The 14,257-nt window shown below is 60.8% G+C and overlaps 1 protein-coding gene and 1 long non-coding RNA gene across 2 annotated transcripts; one reads left to right on the forward strand and one right to left on the reverse strand.

Moving 5' to 3' along the window:
- Nucleotides 1-233: 233 nt before the first annotated feature.
- On the reverse strand, nt 234-4,067 carry LOC135575655 (uncharacterized). The gene is made up of 2 exons (XR_010466834.1): nt 2,386-4,067; nt 234-1,912 (listed from the first exon to the last, which is right to left on the reverse strand). It is a non-coding gene; the product is annotated as an uncharacterized LOC135575655 (long non-coding RNA).
- Nucleotides 4,068-4,939: 872 nt separating this feature from the next.
- On the forward strand, nt 4,940-12,979 carry CABP7 (calcium binding protein 7). The gene is made up of 5 exons (XM_065033917.1): nt 4,940-5,733; nt 8,846-8,989; nt 10,476-10,588; nt 11,174-11,327; nt 12,040-12,979. The coding sequence occupies exons 1-5, from the start codon at nt 5,625-5,627 to the stop codon at nt 12,165-12,167; spliced, it is 648 nt and encodes a 215-aa protein (XP_064889989.1). The 5' UTR covers nt 4,940-5,624; the 3' UTR covers nt 12,168-12,979.
- The last annotated feature ends 1,278 nt before the right edge of the window (nt 12,980-14,257 follow it).

The following is a 14,257-nucleotide window of genomic DNA, read 5'->3' on the forward strand; positions in this document are numbered from 1 at the left end:
GCTGAAGGCAAATGTCATTGCAAGGAGATTTGTTGGGGTGATGCGTACAGAGAGGGAAAGGCCGTAGGGATGCTGTGAGGGCAGAGTGGAAGCTCTTTTCATACAGTTTTAATGTTCACCCGAGGGTTTTGTTTTGGAGTCTGACTTATATTGGCTGTAGCAAAGAAAAGCTGCTCAGTGACCTGCCCGGTACCAGCGCCCACCCGTGTCACAGATGCACAGGCTCTGTAACGTGGATTTGGTTGCATTTATTGCTCTTCATGCTGCAGTCGCTGAGGGGATGGGCTGCAGATCAGGTTGGTGCGGTCAGGGATGGCTCCAGCCTTGCCTGGTGCCTCTGGGGCCAAGGCTTTGACAGAGCCACCACATTTGCTCCCCTCTTGTGCCCCTTTGGAAAAGCCGGATCCCACCCTGTGCTCCCACACTCTTCCAGGCAGGCTGTGCTTCCCACCCACCTCTTTTTCACGCTGTTAATGAGTGTAAGAAGGTCCTTGACTGAGGTCTCTGGGTGTTGTCTCCTCCCCGGCAGGAGCAAGTGGAATCACCACTGCTTTCAGCATTCCGGCTGCATCCCCTCGGAGGGATGCTGAGAACACGCTCATTTCCATCTTTCCCGATTTTCATACAGAATTTCTCTGAAGCAGAAGTCTCGCCTCCCCCCACAGATGGACTATTTTCCCCCTTGTGAACCCAAATTCAATGGAGCTCTCAAAACCTTTCCCATTCTCCTTTCTCTCCCCACCTGCACCAGCAGCCGGGAGCTTTGCCCGGTGTTTCCCCCATGAGGAGTGTGATTTGCTCTGAAATCCACCCTGGTGTGGGAATGGCCACAGTCAAGCCAGCAGCGGCTCCCGAAACCTCCCGGGGGGTTATCACGGCCGCCTGCCCGGGTTTGACAGCAGGTGCTGGGACTGGCAGCCGGCGCGGCCGCCGGGATAACCTTGTGGCTCGGTACGCTGCAGCCATCCCTCTTCTTCCATCAAGCGTTCATTTAAGAAACATTGCACTAAATACCCAGCTGACAGCAATGGCCCCGGGAGATTGATGCCTCCGTCGCCTCCCAGGGCCCAGTGCCAGCAGGTGACTTTAAAATGACACAGCAGCCACCCTGGGCCTCTCACGTCCCCCTCCCTGTGCTCAGCGTGAGCAATGTGGGATCCCAGAATCCTCCCGCTGCCCTGGGGTGAGTTGTCCGTGGGGTTGTTCTGGTGGATTTGAGGGCACCCAGCTCAGGTTTGCACCATCCCATCCCCATCTCAGCCAGTTTTCCCTGTCCCTGTGAGGGATCCCCATCCCATCCCCATGTCATCCCCATCCCATCTCCAACCCCATCCCATCTCCAACCCCATCCCATCCTTTCTCCATCCCTTCCCATCTCCACCCCTATGAGGGATCCCCATCCCGTTGCTATCTTCATGCTCCTCCTCATCGCATCCATCCCATCCATCTCAATCTCATCATCACATCTCAACATCCCATCTCATTCCATCCCATCCCATCCCATTCATCTCATAATCTCATCTCATCATCTCATCCCATCCCACCCATCTCATCCCACCCGCAACCCCATCCCCATGCCAATCCCAATCCCAGTTCTCATCCTCATGCTCATCCCCATCCTATCCACATCCTCATCCCATTCCCATCCCCATCCTAGTCCTTGTTCTCATCCAATGCTCCATCCCCATCCTCATCCATCCCCATCCCTGCCGGGTTCCCTCTCTCCTCCACAAGGACAACTGTGAATTTCAACTAGGTGACGTGTCTGAGCCCAGACTTGCAGCCACGCTGACAGAAGGAGCTGGCGGGACACGCTCTGGGCAGGAGAGGATCCAGCACAAGGTCTCCATGGGGGCGTGGGGGCATGTGGCTTTACGTCTGTTAATTCCACCAGCCGCCCCTGCAAATCTTCCTGGGAGAAATAAAGACGATGATGTTGGGATGCGAACCTGGAGCTCTTAAGAGCAAGGTTATTGCAATGCTGCAAATAGGACATGAAACACTGGGCCTGGATCAGGCTTCTCCTGCCTCGTTAGTGGGATCGGCTAATTAGGGGATCACCAGCATGTGTTGGGAAGGTGCTACCATCACAGGAGGGATGAAGGGATGGAGGGGAGAGGCGGCATTGACCCGCTGGCAAAGCTGGTCCCAGCCCCTCATGAAATGAAGGGAGAAGTGTGAAGAGGAACTGCTAACAAAATATGGGAGGAATTGCAAAGAGGGACATTTGCAACGTCCCGACATTGTGAAAATGTATAAATCACCTGGCTGTAGCTGGATTTTAAGCTGAAATCCCTGGGGTCTGGGGACGCTGCTGCCTCCACCCCATCATCTCAGTGAGCCCTGATGGACCGAGATCCCAGAAATGAATTCAGAGCTTCTCACCTCAAAATAAGTGAGGAAATTGAAGAAAAAGGGCCATGGAGCAGAGTGGTGGGAGATGGCACAGAGGTACTGGGAGGTACTGGGAGGTACTGGGAGGAGGGCCGTGGGTCCCAGCCTTCATCCCATGAGGAAGAGGGTGGTGCAGCCAAGCAGGATGGGGCTCTCCAGCCGGGCTCAGGAGAAATGCTGAGATGGCTCTGCTGATGATCTCTAACGGATAAAAAACCCAATCACGACTTCAAATGCAATTAAGCTGCTGTTTAATTCTCATTTTCCCCCCGTGCCGCCGCGTGCTCACGCCCTCCATCCCGAGGGATGCGGCAGCGGGGGCGGATGGACCGGCTGCCCCCATCCACGGGGACGATGCTCCGGCAGGTCCCCGCTGCTGCCCAGTGCAACATCTCCAGGGAGGATTTTGTGGGGAAAACCCCAGAAATTTGTCATATTATTCCTGATGGAGTTTGGATGGTGAAAAATTAATGAGTTTCCACCCCGGGGCCTCCAGTGGGCAAACAGAGAATTAATTGGGAGGGTGACTTCATTAATATTGAGGAGCAAATGGATCTGCTAAAGAAAGGAGGAGATTTTCAATTAGGCTACTTTACCATTTTGGGTTTCATCCTCCCCAAAAGTCCTTTATTATAATCAAGCACCCCCATGGCTGTGCTGTGAGCCCAACCACAGTATCAGACACCGGAGACTCCCCGTGGGATGCGTGTCCATGTGCCCCAACACCACTCCGAGCTCTGGCGGAGGATGAAGTTTTATCAGCACAGGAAAAATCCACCCCCGAGCCGTGACACCCCGGGAGGACAAATCCTGCCCGGAGCAGCGACAGGGGTTTGCTCAGCCCCGAAATTCCCCAGCTCCGAGCGTGGCCACCGTGGTTTTCCCGCTGCCAGAGAAGGAAATTTCTCCCAACTAAAAAATAGCTTAAAGGGGACCCCAGCTGGTGGCTGCACAGGCAGCGCTGCCGGGAGGTGGCCAGGGAAGGGCGATGGGTTTTGGGGAGCCCTGGCGTGGGGTCCCCCTGCAGAGGGAAGGGTTAGCGCGGGGGCAGGTTTGAGCCGCCGTCTGCCCAAAAATTGCCGGCAGTGTTGAGCTGCATGAGGCAACGGCTGGGGCTGAGCACGTGGCCGGGGTGGCTGCGGGATGCCAGGGGGATTTTAATGAAGGGGTTGGAGCTGCAGGAATCCGGTTCTGAAATTTTGGGGGTTCTTGTGACAGTCCCAACACAAGAAGTGCATCTGGAGCCTGTTCAGCCGTGCCTTAGTTTCCCCCATCGCTCCTGAGCATCCTTGGCGTTCGGATGAGCATCCGAGAGGTACTGACTGTCCCTCTTTCTCTCTCCCACGCTGTTGCTGCTCTGGGGACGCATTCCCTCTTGTCCCCAACCACCTCCCACCACAGCACTTCCAAAGGCAGCCCCTGGCAGGGACCAGGGCCAGCAAGAGAGATATCACCAAGGCACGGGGGACACTGTGACCCCCATCTCCCCATGGGCCACGTTCTCCTGGGGCCACCCCCATGCAGGGATCAAGCCAGACAAGGCAGATGGCGGCACTTGGGAGGAGAGAGATCCCAGGTCCGGGGCAGCATCCCTGCCTGGGTACCAAGACACAGACCGATGCCACGAGGACACAGATGCCGTGGGGACGTGGCACAGCAGGAAGCCACCCCAGCATGTGAGCCCAACTGTGATTAATCAATGACAAAGTGAGAAATAAGGTGAAAAATGTGACCGAGACTTGGGGGAAAGCCAGGAGGGGGTTAGAAGCGGGGATGGAGGGCTTTGCTCCCAGCCCCAGCTCACTCCTCTTCCACGACTCATTTTTGCCATGGTGTGGCAGCAGGAGGTTCGGTTGTGGTGTCCCTGTCACCCCACAGCACCCTGGGGACCTGGGGTGACAGCTGCACTGGCCCAGGGTGCTGTGTGCAGGGATCCCAGCGTGATAATGGGGTGGTAACTGCCCAGTCATGGGGTGCTGCATGTGGGGACGTCGGGGTAGTGACAGCCTGGGGTGCCAAGTACAGGGACCCTGGAGTGATGGCTGTCCCAGGCATGGGGTGCCATGTGTGGGGACCTTGTGGTGACAGCTGCCCTGGTCCAGGGTGCTGCGTGCAGGGACTTTGGGGTGATCATAGCCTGGGCTGCTGTGTGTGGAGACCTCAGGGGGGTGACAACTCCCTGGGCATGAGGTGCTGTGTGTGGGGAACCTGGGGTGGTGGCAGCCTGGGGTGCCAAATATGGGGACCCCGGGGTGACGACTGCCCGAGCACAGGGTACTGCATTTGGGGACCCCAGGGTGACGACTGCCCGGGCACAGGGTGCCACAGGGACCCACCATCTCTGGCGCTGGCACCGGGGTCACCTCATCCTCTCCGGCAGCCCCGGGGCAGGATGCGGCCCGGGACGCTCCCGGGTGGCTGTCACAGCCTCTGCCGCAACTCCCCCCACCCTCAACCCCTCCCCGGGGGGGGGAAGCACCACCCCCCGTCCCCCCCCCCGCCCCCAGCCCCATTTGCCAGGCGGGACCATTCAAAACCCGCCCGGCCCCGCCGCTTCTCCCTGGATTCCGCCGCCGCTTCCCCGGGGCCGCGGCCGAGGATGCTCCGTTTGCCGCCGCCGGCGGGGGGGGAGCGTGTGCGCGGCGCCGGGGGCTGAGCCAGCGGCGGGGAACCGAGCCCCGGCCCTGCCCGGGACACTTACCGGCGAGGAAGAAGAGGAGGAGGAGGAGGGAGGAGGAAGAAGAAGAGGCCGCCCTCGGCCTTGGCCCCGCCATGCCGGGCCCCGGCGGGGAGCGTGGCCGGGCGGCAGCGGCCCCCCGGGGGCTGTGAGCAGCCCCGGGGCTGGCGGAGGGGGGGCCCCGGAGCGGCATGGCCAGCGCCGTCCCCCCCACCGCCGCCGCCACCGGGATTTAGCCGGTGCCTGGATGCTTTCGCCTCCCGTTTCCACTTCGGGCGGGCATGTGCGCGGGGGCAGCGGGCCGCCCCCAGCCCCCCCCCGCGCCCTGACTCCCCGGTGAGGGGCTCCGCCGCCAACCCCGTCCCGACACCGGCCCCGGAGGACGGGGAGCGCCCGCCCGCCCTGGCCGCCCTGGCCGGTGGGTGCCGGGCGGGGGGCGGCGGGCACCGGGTAACTTGTTTTTAGCGTAACCCCGCTACCGGCTGGAGAACCATCCCCCCACATACCCCGAGGAGATTTGGGTTTAAACTTTGGCTTTTGGGAAGCCCCGAAGATGCCTTTCCACCCGGTGACGGCGGCTTTGATGTACCGGGGGATCTACACCATCCCCAACATCCTCGCCGAGCAGCACCCGGTGGAGATCCCCGAGGACGAGCTGGAGGGTGAGCGGACTTGGGGGGGAACTGGGGGAGGCTGCGGGGGCTCCATCCCATGTGGGGTGCGGGGGGGGGGGGGTTGGGGTGCGCTGTCCCCCCGGCCCGGCGGCGTGGGGAGGTTCAAAGCAAGCGGGATGCGGCTGGAGCGATGGGGAGGAGGAGGAGGGGAGGAAGGAACGCGTGGGAGAGAGTCGGGCAGCGGCGGGGGGGGGGTCCCGGCCCCGGTATCGCCGTTGTGACAATATGACACAGCAGGGACCGGCGGTCGCGGCGCAGGGCTGGACCCCCACGGCGTGGCGGGGCCACCCTCCCGGCTGTCATAATATGACAGTGGCTGGCGGTACGGGGGGCCCCGGGAGCGGCTGTCACCCGTGTCACCCCAGCCGGGTCACGGCAGCCCCACGCAGCCCCGGTGCCACCGGGCTCTGGCCGGGAGGAGCGGCTGCCGGGGCTCTGCCCACCCGTGTGACGAGCGGGGCCGGTCTCAGCTCGCTATCGCCAGAATGGCCTTTTCCACCCCAAAAGTTTGCCGGGGCAGTGGGGTGGGCTCTGCTGGTACCCCCAGACTGCTCCGGCTCGGGGTGTCCCCAGGGAGGCCTGGGCACGGGGGAAAAAGGGGCTGCAGCACCCCCAGCCCAAATCGCTGCCCCAGCACTGGCACCGCAGGGGAAACTGAGGCATGAGGTGGCCCCATGCACAGACCCATTGTGCCTTTGGGAGTGGATGGAGGGGGCTGTGCTTCAGGCCTGGAGCCCCTGGGGACTCCCCGTGGGGAAACTGAGGCAAAGAGCCCCAAGGCTGGGAGGCGAGGGGGTCCTGCCCCACAGCTGGGCCAGGACCCCTGAGTAAGCTGGGACATGGGTGCACAGCGGGTGTGTGAGCATGTGTGTGTGTGTGTGAGCTTATGTGCTACTTTACAGCCCCACTGCAGGGGTTGTGTGTGCACGAGTGGGTAACCACCCCCCTGTGGACAGCCCCACTGCACACTGTGCGTGTGTGCTCACGCCTTTTCATGTACACGCGTGGCCTCATCACAGGGTATCTGTGTGTGTGGACACTGCAGCGTGTGTGTGCACATGTCCGGCCTCGCTGCAGGGTGTGTGCACACGTACAGCGTCAGAGCGGGTCAGGTTCATGTGCACAGCCCTGCTGCAGAGAGAGCGTGTGTGTGTGTGCATGCACAAGTACGTCACTGCGCTGTGGCTCTGTGTGTGCCTGCATGTGTGCATGCACAAGTACATCACTGCAAGGTGTTTGTGTGTGCACACAAATACAGCATCGCTGCAACGTGCTTGTGCATGCGTGCACATGCATGCATGCACAAGCACAGGATTGCTGCAAGGGCTGTGCTTGCACAAGCACATCACTGCAAGGTGTTTGCGTGTGCGCACGCACAAGCACAGCATCGCTGCAAGGTGTGTGTGCACAGCCTCACTGCAGTGTGTGTGCATGCTCACCGCGTGTGCACACACGTGTGCCAGGGCGTTGTGTCGGTGCACCCAGCCTCCCACACCACCAATGGGTGCTGGTGAGCCTCAGGGTGCTCCCAGCCCAGCATTTCCCCCCAGCACCCCACCTGCGGCCATGGGGATCGATGGCAGTGGCGGGAGCCCCAAGGTGACCCCACGAAGCACCAGACACGCACTGCTGCAGGGGGCCGTGCTGCCACCCGCTCCATCTCTTCCTGGTCACCCTCTGGTTTGGGGGGATGTCTGTGACACCCAGTCACCCTCCCGAGCCTGCAGGCACCTTTTGGGGATCTGTGTTGGGGCTGAGAAGACATGGGGTGCTAACCAGGCTACGGTGCTGCTGGCTCAGCCAGGGACAGTCAGGGTGTCCTGGCTGGACGGGGGTGATACCCCCAATGGGACCCCAGTTTGGCCACCGTTGGGGCGTATTCTTGCTTTTCCCCAACACCCTGAGCCAGGCGATGGAACCACCTGGGATGAGCATCCTCGAATTCTGGGGGTGCTCAGACCAGTGTGGGGCTCCCCCCAAGCCCAGGAGGGGCTGGGAGCATCCCCGTGCCCCTGCAGGGATGTTAGCCATGGAGGAGCTTTACTTATCAGGCTGACAGGCCAAAAAGCCCAAAACTACCCCAAAACACCTCAAAAGATGTCACTGCTGGGCCATCATCCAGACAGGGACGTCCCCAAGTACTCAGGCTCGATTGCACAACCCTGTGTGGGTTTTTTCCCCCCAAAACCAAAGTTCTCAGCCCGTTTCTCCTGCCTGGTCCTCCAACACGAGCCCTGTGGCAGCTGGCGCAGACCTGCCCGTTGGCGCTGCCGGTGCCGGCAGCTTTGCTGCCCGGGGAAGGAAGAGGCACCGCCATCCCAACCCAGCTTCCCGGTGCTCCCGGTACGAGCCTGCCTGGTCCCGGTGTTCCCATCAGCCTGGTGTGAGCTCCGCACGTCGAGGAGCATCAGAAAGGCAAAACGACCCCAAAAAGGAGCAGAGACCCAAGGCAGCGGGAGGTGGGACGGAGCCAACAGGCACCACAAGGCTTTTGGGTGGGCGATAGCCACATGGTGCGGCAAGCACTGTGCCTCAGTTTCCTGGCTGCCCTCTGAGCTGCAACCCAGGGGCTGTTTTGAGGCAGAAACCCCAAACCTTCCCACTTTCTCCCCACCTCCCTCCCCTCCGCACAGGAGAGGGCCGGACACCGAAGTGACCCTGGCAACAGCTGCTATTTTTTTGGCCGAGTGTGGCACCGCTCCAGCACCCACCCTGTAACCCGGCTGGGCACACAGTCCCCGGGGAGGAGGTGGGTGCTGCAGCACCGGGGGTGTCCCCCCTGCAGCTCCCACCCCGAGCTCAGGCCTGTCCAAGGAAGGTGTTTTTGGGGCAGGATGTCAGGTTTTTGGGTGTGGAGTGCCGGGTGGTGCCAAGGGCAGAGTGGGTGCTGCGAGTGGGTGGCTGAAGTTGGCACAAAGCCCTTGGGGTCCCCTGGGGATGTCAGACCCTTCTTGGGGGATGTGCGCTGCTGGGGACACTGTGGCGGGATGAGTGGTTTGTGTGGGGCCACCAGTGCTGCACGTTGGGGATCTGAGGGGACGGGGACTCGGGGTGCCTGGGCTATTGGGGGGTGTGTGGACTGATCCTGCTCCCCCTGCAGAGATCCGTGAAGCCTTCAAGGTGTTTGACCGGGATGGCAATGGCTTCATCTCCAAGCAGGAGCTGGGCACGGCCATGCGCTCCCTGGGCTACATGCCCAACGAGGTGGAGCTGGAGGTCATCATCCAGCGCCTCGACATGGACGGTAGGACCTCGGACAGGGATGGGGACAGGGAGGAGACACCCCACTCCTCCCTTTGTTGAAACACCCCATTTGTCCCATTTCCACCCCACTGGCTGGTGGGTGCTGGACCCAACATGGGATGTGGGATTCAGGAGGGCCTGAGCCAGCTCTGCCTCATGCCTGGAGCCTCCTGCTCATCCTTCATCATCATCATCATCATCATCATCATCATCATCATCACTGCAGCTTTGTTGAGGAGGATTTAACAATCCTGAAGCACTTGTGGGCAGGACCAGAACCTCTCCTGGTGCAGTAAACCTGCTGGGACTGGATCCTGCACCCCAGATCGGGTCCTGCACCCTGGGTTGGATCCTGCACCCCAGGCCATGCCAAGCAAGCCAGGCTGGCCCTGCACCTCCAGCAGTCACCGCCACCATCAGTCTGTCCCCATTGCTCCCGCACTCATCGGGACCTTAAGGAGCTCGTTAATTTATTGGTTTCCTTTCCCCCCCATTTAAAAGCCTTTCCGGCAGCGCTGCCAAGCCACTGCTCCCGTCATTACTCATCATTAGCGCCAGCCTGACAGCTCCAGCCCAGCACCCTCTGCAGCCGCAGGACACGGCCAGCCCGGCACACCCTGTCCAGGTCCCTGCCCGGTGCCACCCTGGGTCACGGCCACCGTGGGGGTCCCCAACTGGCATCAGAGTGCCAGCTGGAATTGGGGTTCCAACTGGTGTTTGTGGTCGTGGGTGGTGTTGGGGGTCACCAGCCAGTACTGGGGGATCCCAGTCAACATCAGGGGTCCCCAGCCAGCATTGGGTGTCTCCAAATGGTATTGGGGGTCCTGCCTAGCACCGGGGACCCTAGCTGGTGTTAGGCATCCCAGCTGGTTTTGGGGGGACCTCAGACTTTGTTGGAGGTCCCCAGCCAGTGTTGGGGTGCTTGGTTGGTTTTGGGGGTCCCTAGGTGACATTAAGGTGCCAGCTGGCACTGAGGACCCCAGGCAGTGGTGGGTGTGCTGATCAGTGTCAGGGGACCCTTAGCTTTGCTGGAGGTCCCCAGCTGGTGTTGGGTTGCCGGGCTGGTGTTAGGGTCCCTGGCTGGTTTTGGGCCTCCCTGGTCAATAGTACCTCATTGGTACTGGGAGTCCCCAGCCAGTTTGGGGGTCCCTGGCTGCTGAAGTCTGAGTGTCCAAGGCCCCGTGACACCAGCTGCTGCTCCAGGCTGTTGTGGGTGGATGGACAAGATCGGGGGGCTCTGAGCCCCCCAAGTGCCCTGGAGCAAGGTCCCCACAGGCAGCCCTGGGGCAGAGTGTCCCCACAGTGATGTCCCCCAGAAGAACACTGAGGCTTGGAGCAGGGCCCCCCCAGGCTGCGCAGGGGTGTATGTCTGAGCATCACTGAGTCCAGAGTGTCCCCCCCAGACGCTCCCATGGGGACCCTTTGCAGGGCAGGGAAGTGGCACATGTCCATGAGCCCGGAGTGACGGTCGCCCCTGTGTCCCGCAGGTGATGGGCAGGTGGACTTTGAGGAGTTCGTGACGTTACTGGGGCCCAAGCTGTCCACCTCGGGCATCCCCGAGAAGTTCCACGGCACCGACTTCGACACCGTCTTCTGGAAGGTACGGACCCCCCATCAACCCCTGGGGGTCCAGCACCCCTGGCCCTGCCACCGAGTTTTGGGGGGTGGGTCAAGGGTGAGGTTGGGGCTAGAACTGAAATCAGGGTTAAAGTCAGGGTTGGGGTCAGGGTTACAGTCAGGGACATGGTTGGGGTTAACTTTAGGGTCAGGGTTAGGATTAGGGTCAGGGGTAGTGTTGAGATTAGGGTGAGGGTGAAGGTTAGGCTCAGGATCAGGCTCTGAGTTAGGGTCAGGGTTAGAGCTGGTGACAGGGTTAGGGTCAGAGCTGAGCTCAGGGTCACCATTAGGGTTGGGGACACAGATGAGTTTGCTTGAGGGTCAAGCTCAGGCTGCAGGTTAGGGTTAGTGGAAAGGTTAGGCTTAGGATCAGGGCTGGGGTCGGGGTTAGGATACACCAGCCTGAGGCTTTTCTGTCCCTGCCATGGTGCAGGGGGGGCGATGTTTTGAGTCTGGGGGGATCCAGCCAAAACACAGCACCCGTGGGTGCCAGGGAACCCCACAGCACCCCCCTGTGCCCCCAACCGCGGGGTCAGCCCCTCCCCAGCCCCCCGCCCGCTCCCCGCAGTGCGACATGCAGAAGCTGACGGTGGACGAGCTGAAGCGGCTGCTGTACGACACCTTCTGCGAGCACCTCTCCATGAAGGACATCGAGAACATCATCATGACGGAGGAGGAGAGCCACATGGGCACGGCCGAGGAGTGTCCCGTCGATGTGGAGAGTGAGTGCCCGGGGGTGCCGAACAACCCCCCCAGCCCCGACACCACTGGATAGAGCCTGGGCACAGGGTGGGCGATAACCACAGGGTACAGCAAGCCCTGTGCCTCAGTTTCCCCGCTGCCCTCCGAGCTCAGCACAGCCTCTCCCTGCCACCCCACAGGGATCTTCCCGCATGTCCCATGGGCTCATTTTGAGGCAAAATCCCAAATCTTCCCACTTTCTCCCCACCTCCCTCCCCTCCGCACAGGAGAGGGCCGGACACCGAAGTGACCCTGGCAACAGCTGCTATTTTTTTGTCTGAGCTTGGCACCGCTCCGGCACCCACCCCATAACCCGGCTGGGCACACAGTCCCCGGGGAGGAGGTGGGTGCTGCAGCACTGGGGGTGTCCCCCCTGCAGCTCCCACCCTGAGCTCAGACATGTCCAAGGAAGGTGTTTTTGGGGCAGGATGTCAGGTTTTTGGGTATGGAGTGCTGAGTGGTGCCAAGGGCAGAGTGGGTGCTGAGAGTGGGTGGCTGAAGTTGGCACAAAGCCCTTGGGGTCCCCCTGGGGATGTCAGACCCTTCTTGGGGGATGTGCGCTGCCGGGGACACTGCAGAGGGATGAGTGGTTTGTGTGGGGCCACCAGTGCTGCCAGTGGGGTGCTGCGAGTGGGTGGCTGGAGTTGTTCCATGGTGGGGGGTGTTGGGGTGACCCCCATGTCTCCCCCCCAGCCTGCTCCAGCCAGCAGATCCGGCAGACCTGCGTGCGGAAGAGCCTCATCTGCGCCTTCGCCATCGCCTTCATCATCAGCGTGATGCTCATCGCCGCCAACCAGGTGCTGCGCAGCGGCATGAAGTAACGGGGACCCCCTGAGCGCTGCCGCCGACGGGGACCCGCACCCGCAGCGAGGGGTATAGAGACACGTATACATCCATAGCCAGAGCAGACATGCAAAACCCACCCCGGGAATGGGGTGAACCTGGGGACCTGCGCCGCGTCCCCACTGTCACGGGGCGATGCACTCGCATGGCTGTTTGCAGAACGTGGGACCTTTGATACGGGACACAAACACACACAAAAACCCCTCGCTGGAAAAAAAAACACCCCGTAAGTGCATGTAACGTGCATGGAGCCCCGTGTGCTGCCCCCCCGCGCCGGGGTCGGACTGTCCCCCCCGGGCGCAGGATCCCGTCGGATGCACCGATACTCGTGTCTATAGCTCTATATTTATGATAAAAACCAAATCATCCCCTAAGCAATACACGGCTGAGACGGTTTCTGGAGACGGGAGCGTTTGCATGGACTTGGCTGCCAAGGGCTGGATTTCACCCCCTCCCCGCCCGGCCCCCCGCCCCAGCCCCGTGCCGTGCCTCAGTTTCCCCACCGCAGGGTGGGGGGACACCGCTGACCTCCTGCTTGATGCACTTTGAGCCGACCCCCCCTCCCGAAAAGAGCCGGAGCGACCCCGAGGCCGGGGAGCCTGCGCCGGCCAGGGCCTGCACCCCCGAGCCCCCCAGCCTGTATGTAGCACCCACCTGGGCACCGGACTGGTTCGGATTTGGGGCCGTTTCTCATTCTTTGGAGTTTGTTTTGGGTTTGGTTTTGGTTTGATTTTCTTTCTTCCTGGTTGGTTGTTTCCGATCTGAAATAAAACTGGGATTTTTGAAGCGCTCTGGGCTGCTGGGGCTCCTGGCGATGTGGGGGGCGCAACGGGGCAGGGCGATGGGTGCTGGGGGGTGTAGGGCCATGGGAGCACCCATGGGTGCTGCTGAGCGTGGTCGAGCCCTCCTGGCGATGTTGGGCAATCTGTGGTTCCCCAGCATCCTGGGGGGGCTGGAGCATCCCTGGACCCAGGGGCAGTGGGACCTGAGTCCCTCCCAGTAGCACTGGGGGTGTCACATCCCTGTGTCCCCCACCCCGCTCTGGCAGTGGATCCTGCCCTGTGGATCCTGGATTGGTGCAAGTGCCAAGTGAATTTATACCCCCCCGCCTTGTCCCCACGCCCTGATATTTCATGTTGGTCTTTGATGAATATTTTAGGGCCATTTGACTTAAAAGCGCCTGGATGGGGAGAACACGCAGCATAAGAACCTTCCCCAAAAAAGCACTTTCAGCCGGTTTAATGGGCAATCTGGGGGGAGCCAGGATCGGGCCCACAGCAGAGGTGGGTATGGGGGGGTCACTGTCCCCTGGCCAAGCTGGGGACGCCCTGGGGGGGCAGCACCCCCGTCACCCCGTCTGGTTCGGTGTAACTCCCCCGGCACTGCTGACAAACCGGCTCATCCCAACCACGGCGACTGTGTGAGCTGGGGGGGCCCTTCCCGCTAATGGGTCCCCGAGCCCCCAAGTGATGCATTTTTAATGGAAAATAGATTAAAATAATAAATAAAAGCAGGGGAAGCTCTCGGTGCCATGAGCGTATCTGACCCCACATGGGGAAAACACATGTCCTGGGATTTCCCACCCTCCAGAGGGACCACCCAGCACCGAGAGGGGGGACACCCCATTTTTGGGATGCCAGGAGGAGTCAGCTGCATTTTACTCTTTTTTTTTTTTTTAAATATTATTTTAATCTCCTCTAATTTATCAAACAAATTGAAGCGAACACCTGAATCAGAAATGAAAGTGGGAAGTGCTCCATGGCAATGAAATCATTTCGGCTGCCTCACAAAGTGGGGGAGGCTCTGGTACCCTAATGGAATTTCATCTGTCTCCATGCAGAAAGTTTTGATTTGTTATGAACTGGCACAGAATCCCAGAATGTCAGGGGTTGGAAGGGACCTGGAAAGCTCATGCAGTGCAATCCCCCCATGGAGCAGGAACACCCAGATGAGGTTACACAGGAAGGTGTCCAGGCGGGTTGGAATGTCTGCACAGAAGGAGACTCCACAACCCCCTGGGCAGCCTGGGCCAGGCTCTAGCACCCTCACCCCCAACAAGTTTCTTCTC

Source organism: Columba livia, chromosome 17 (genome assembly GCF_036013475.1).
Source record: "Columba livia isolate bColLiv1 breed racing homer chromosome 17, bColLiv1.pat.W.v2, whole genome shotgun sequence".
NCBI lineage: Eukaryota > Metazoa > Chordata > Aves > Columbiformes > Columbidae > Columba > Columba livia.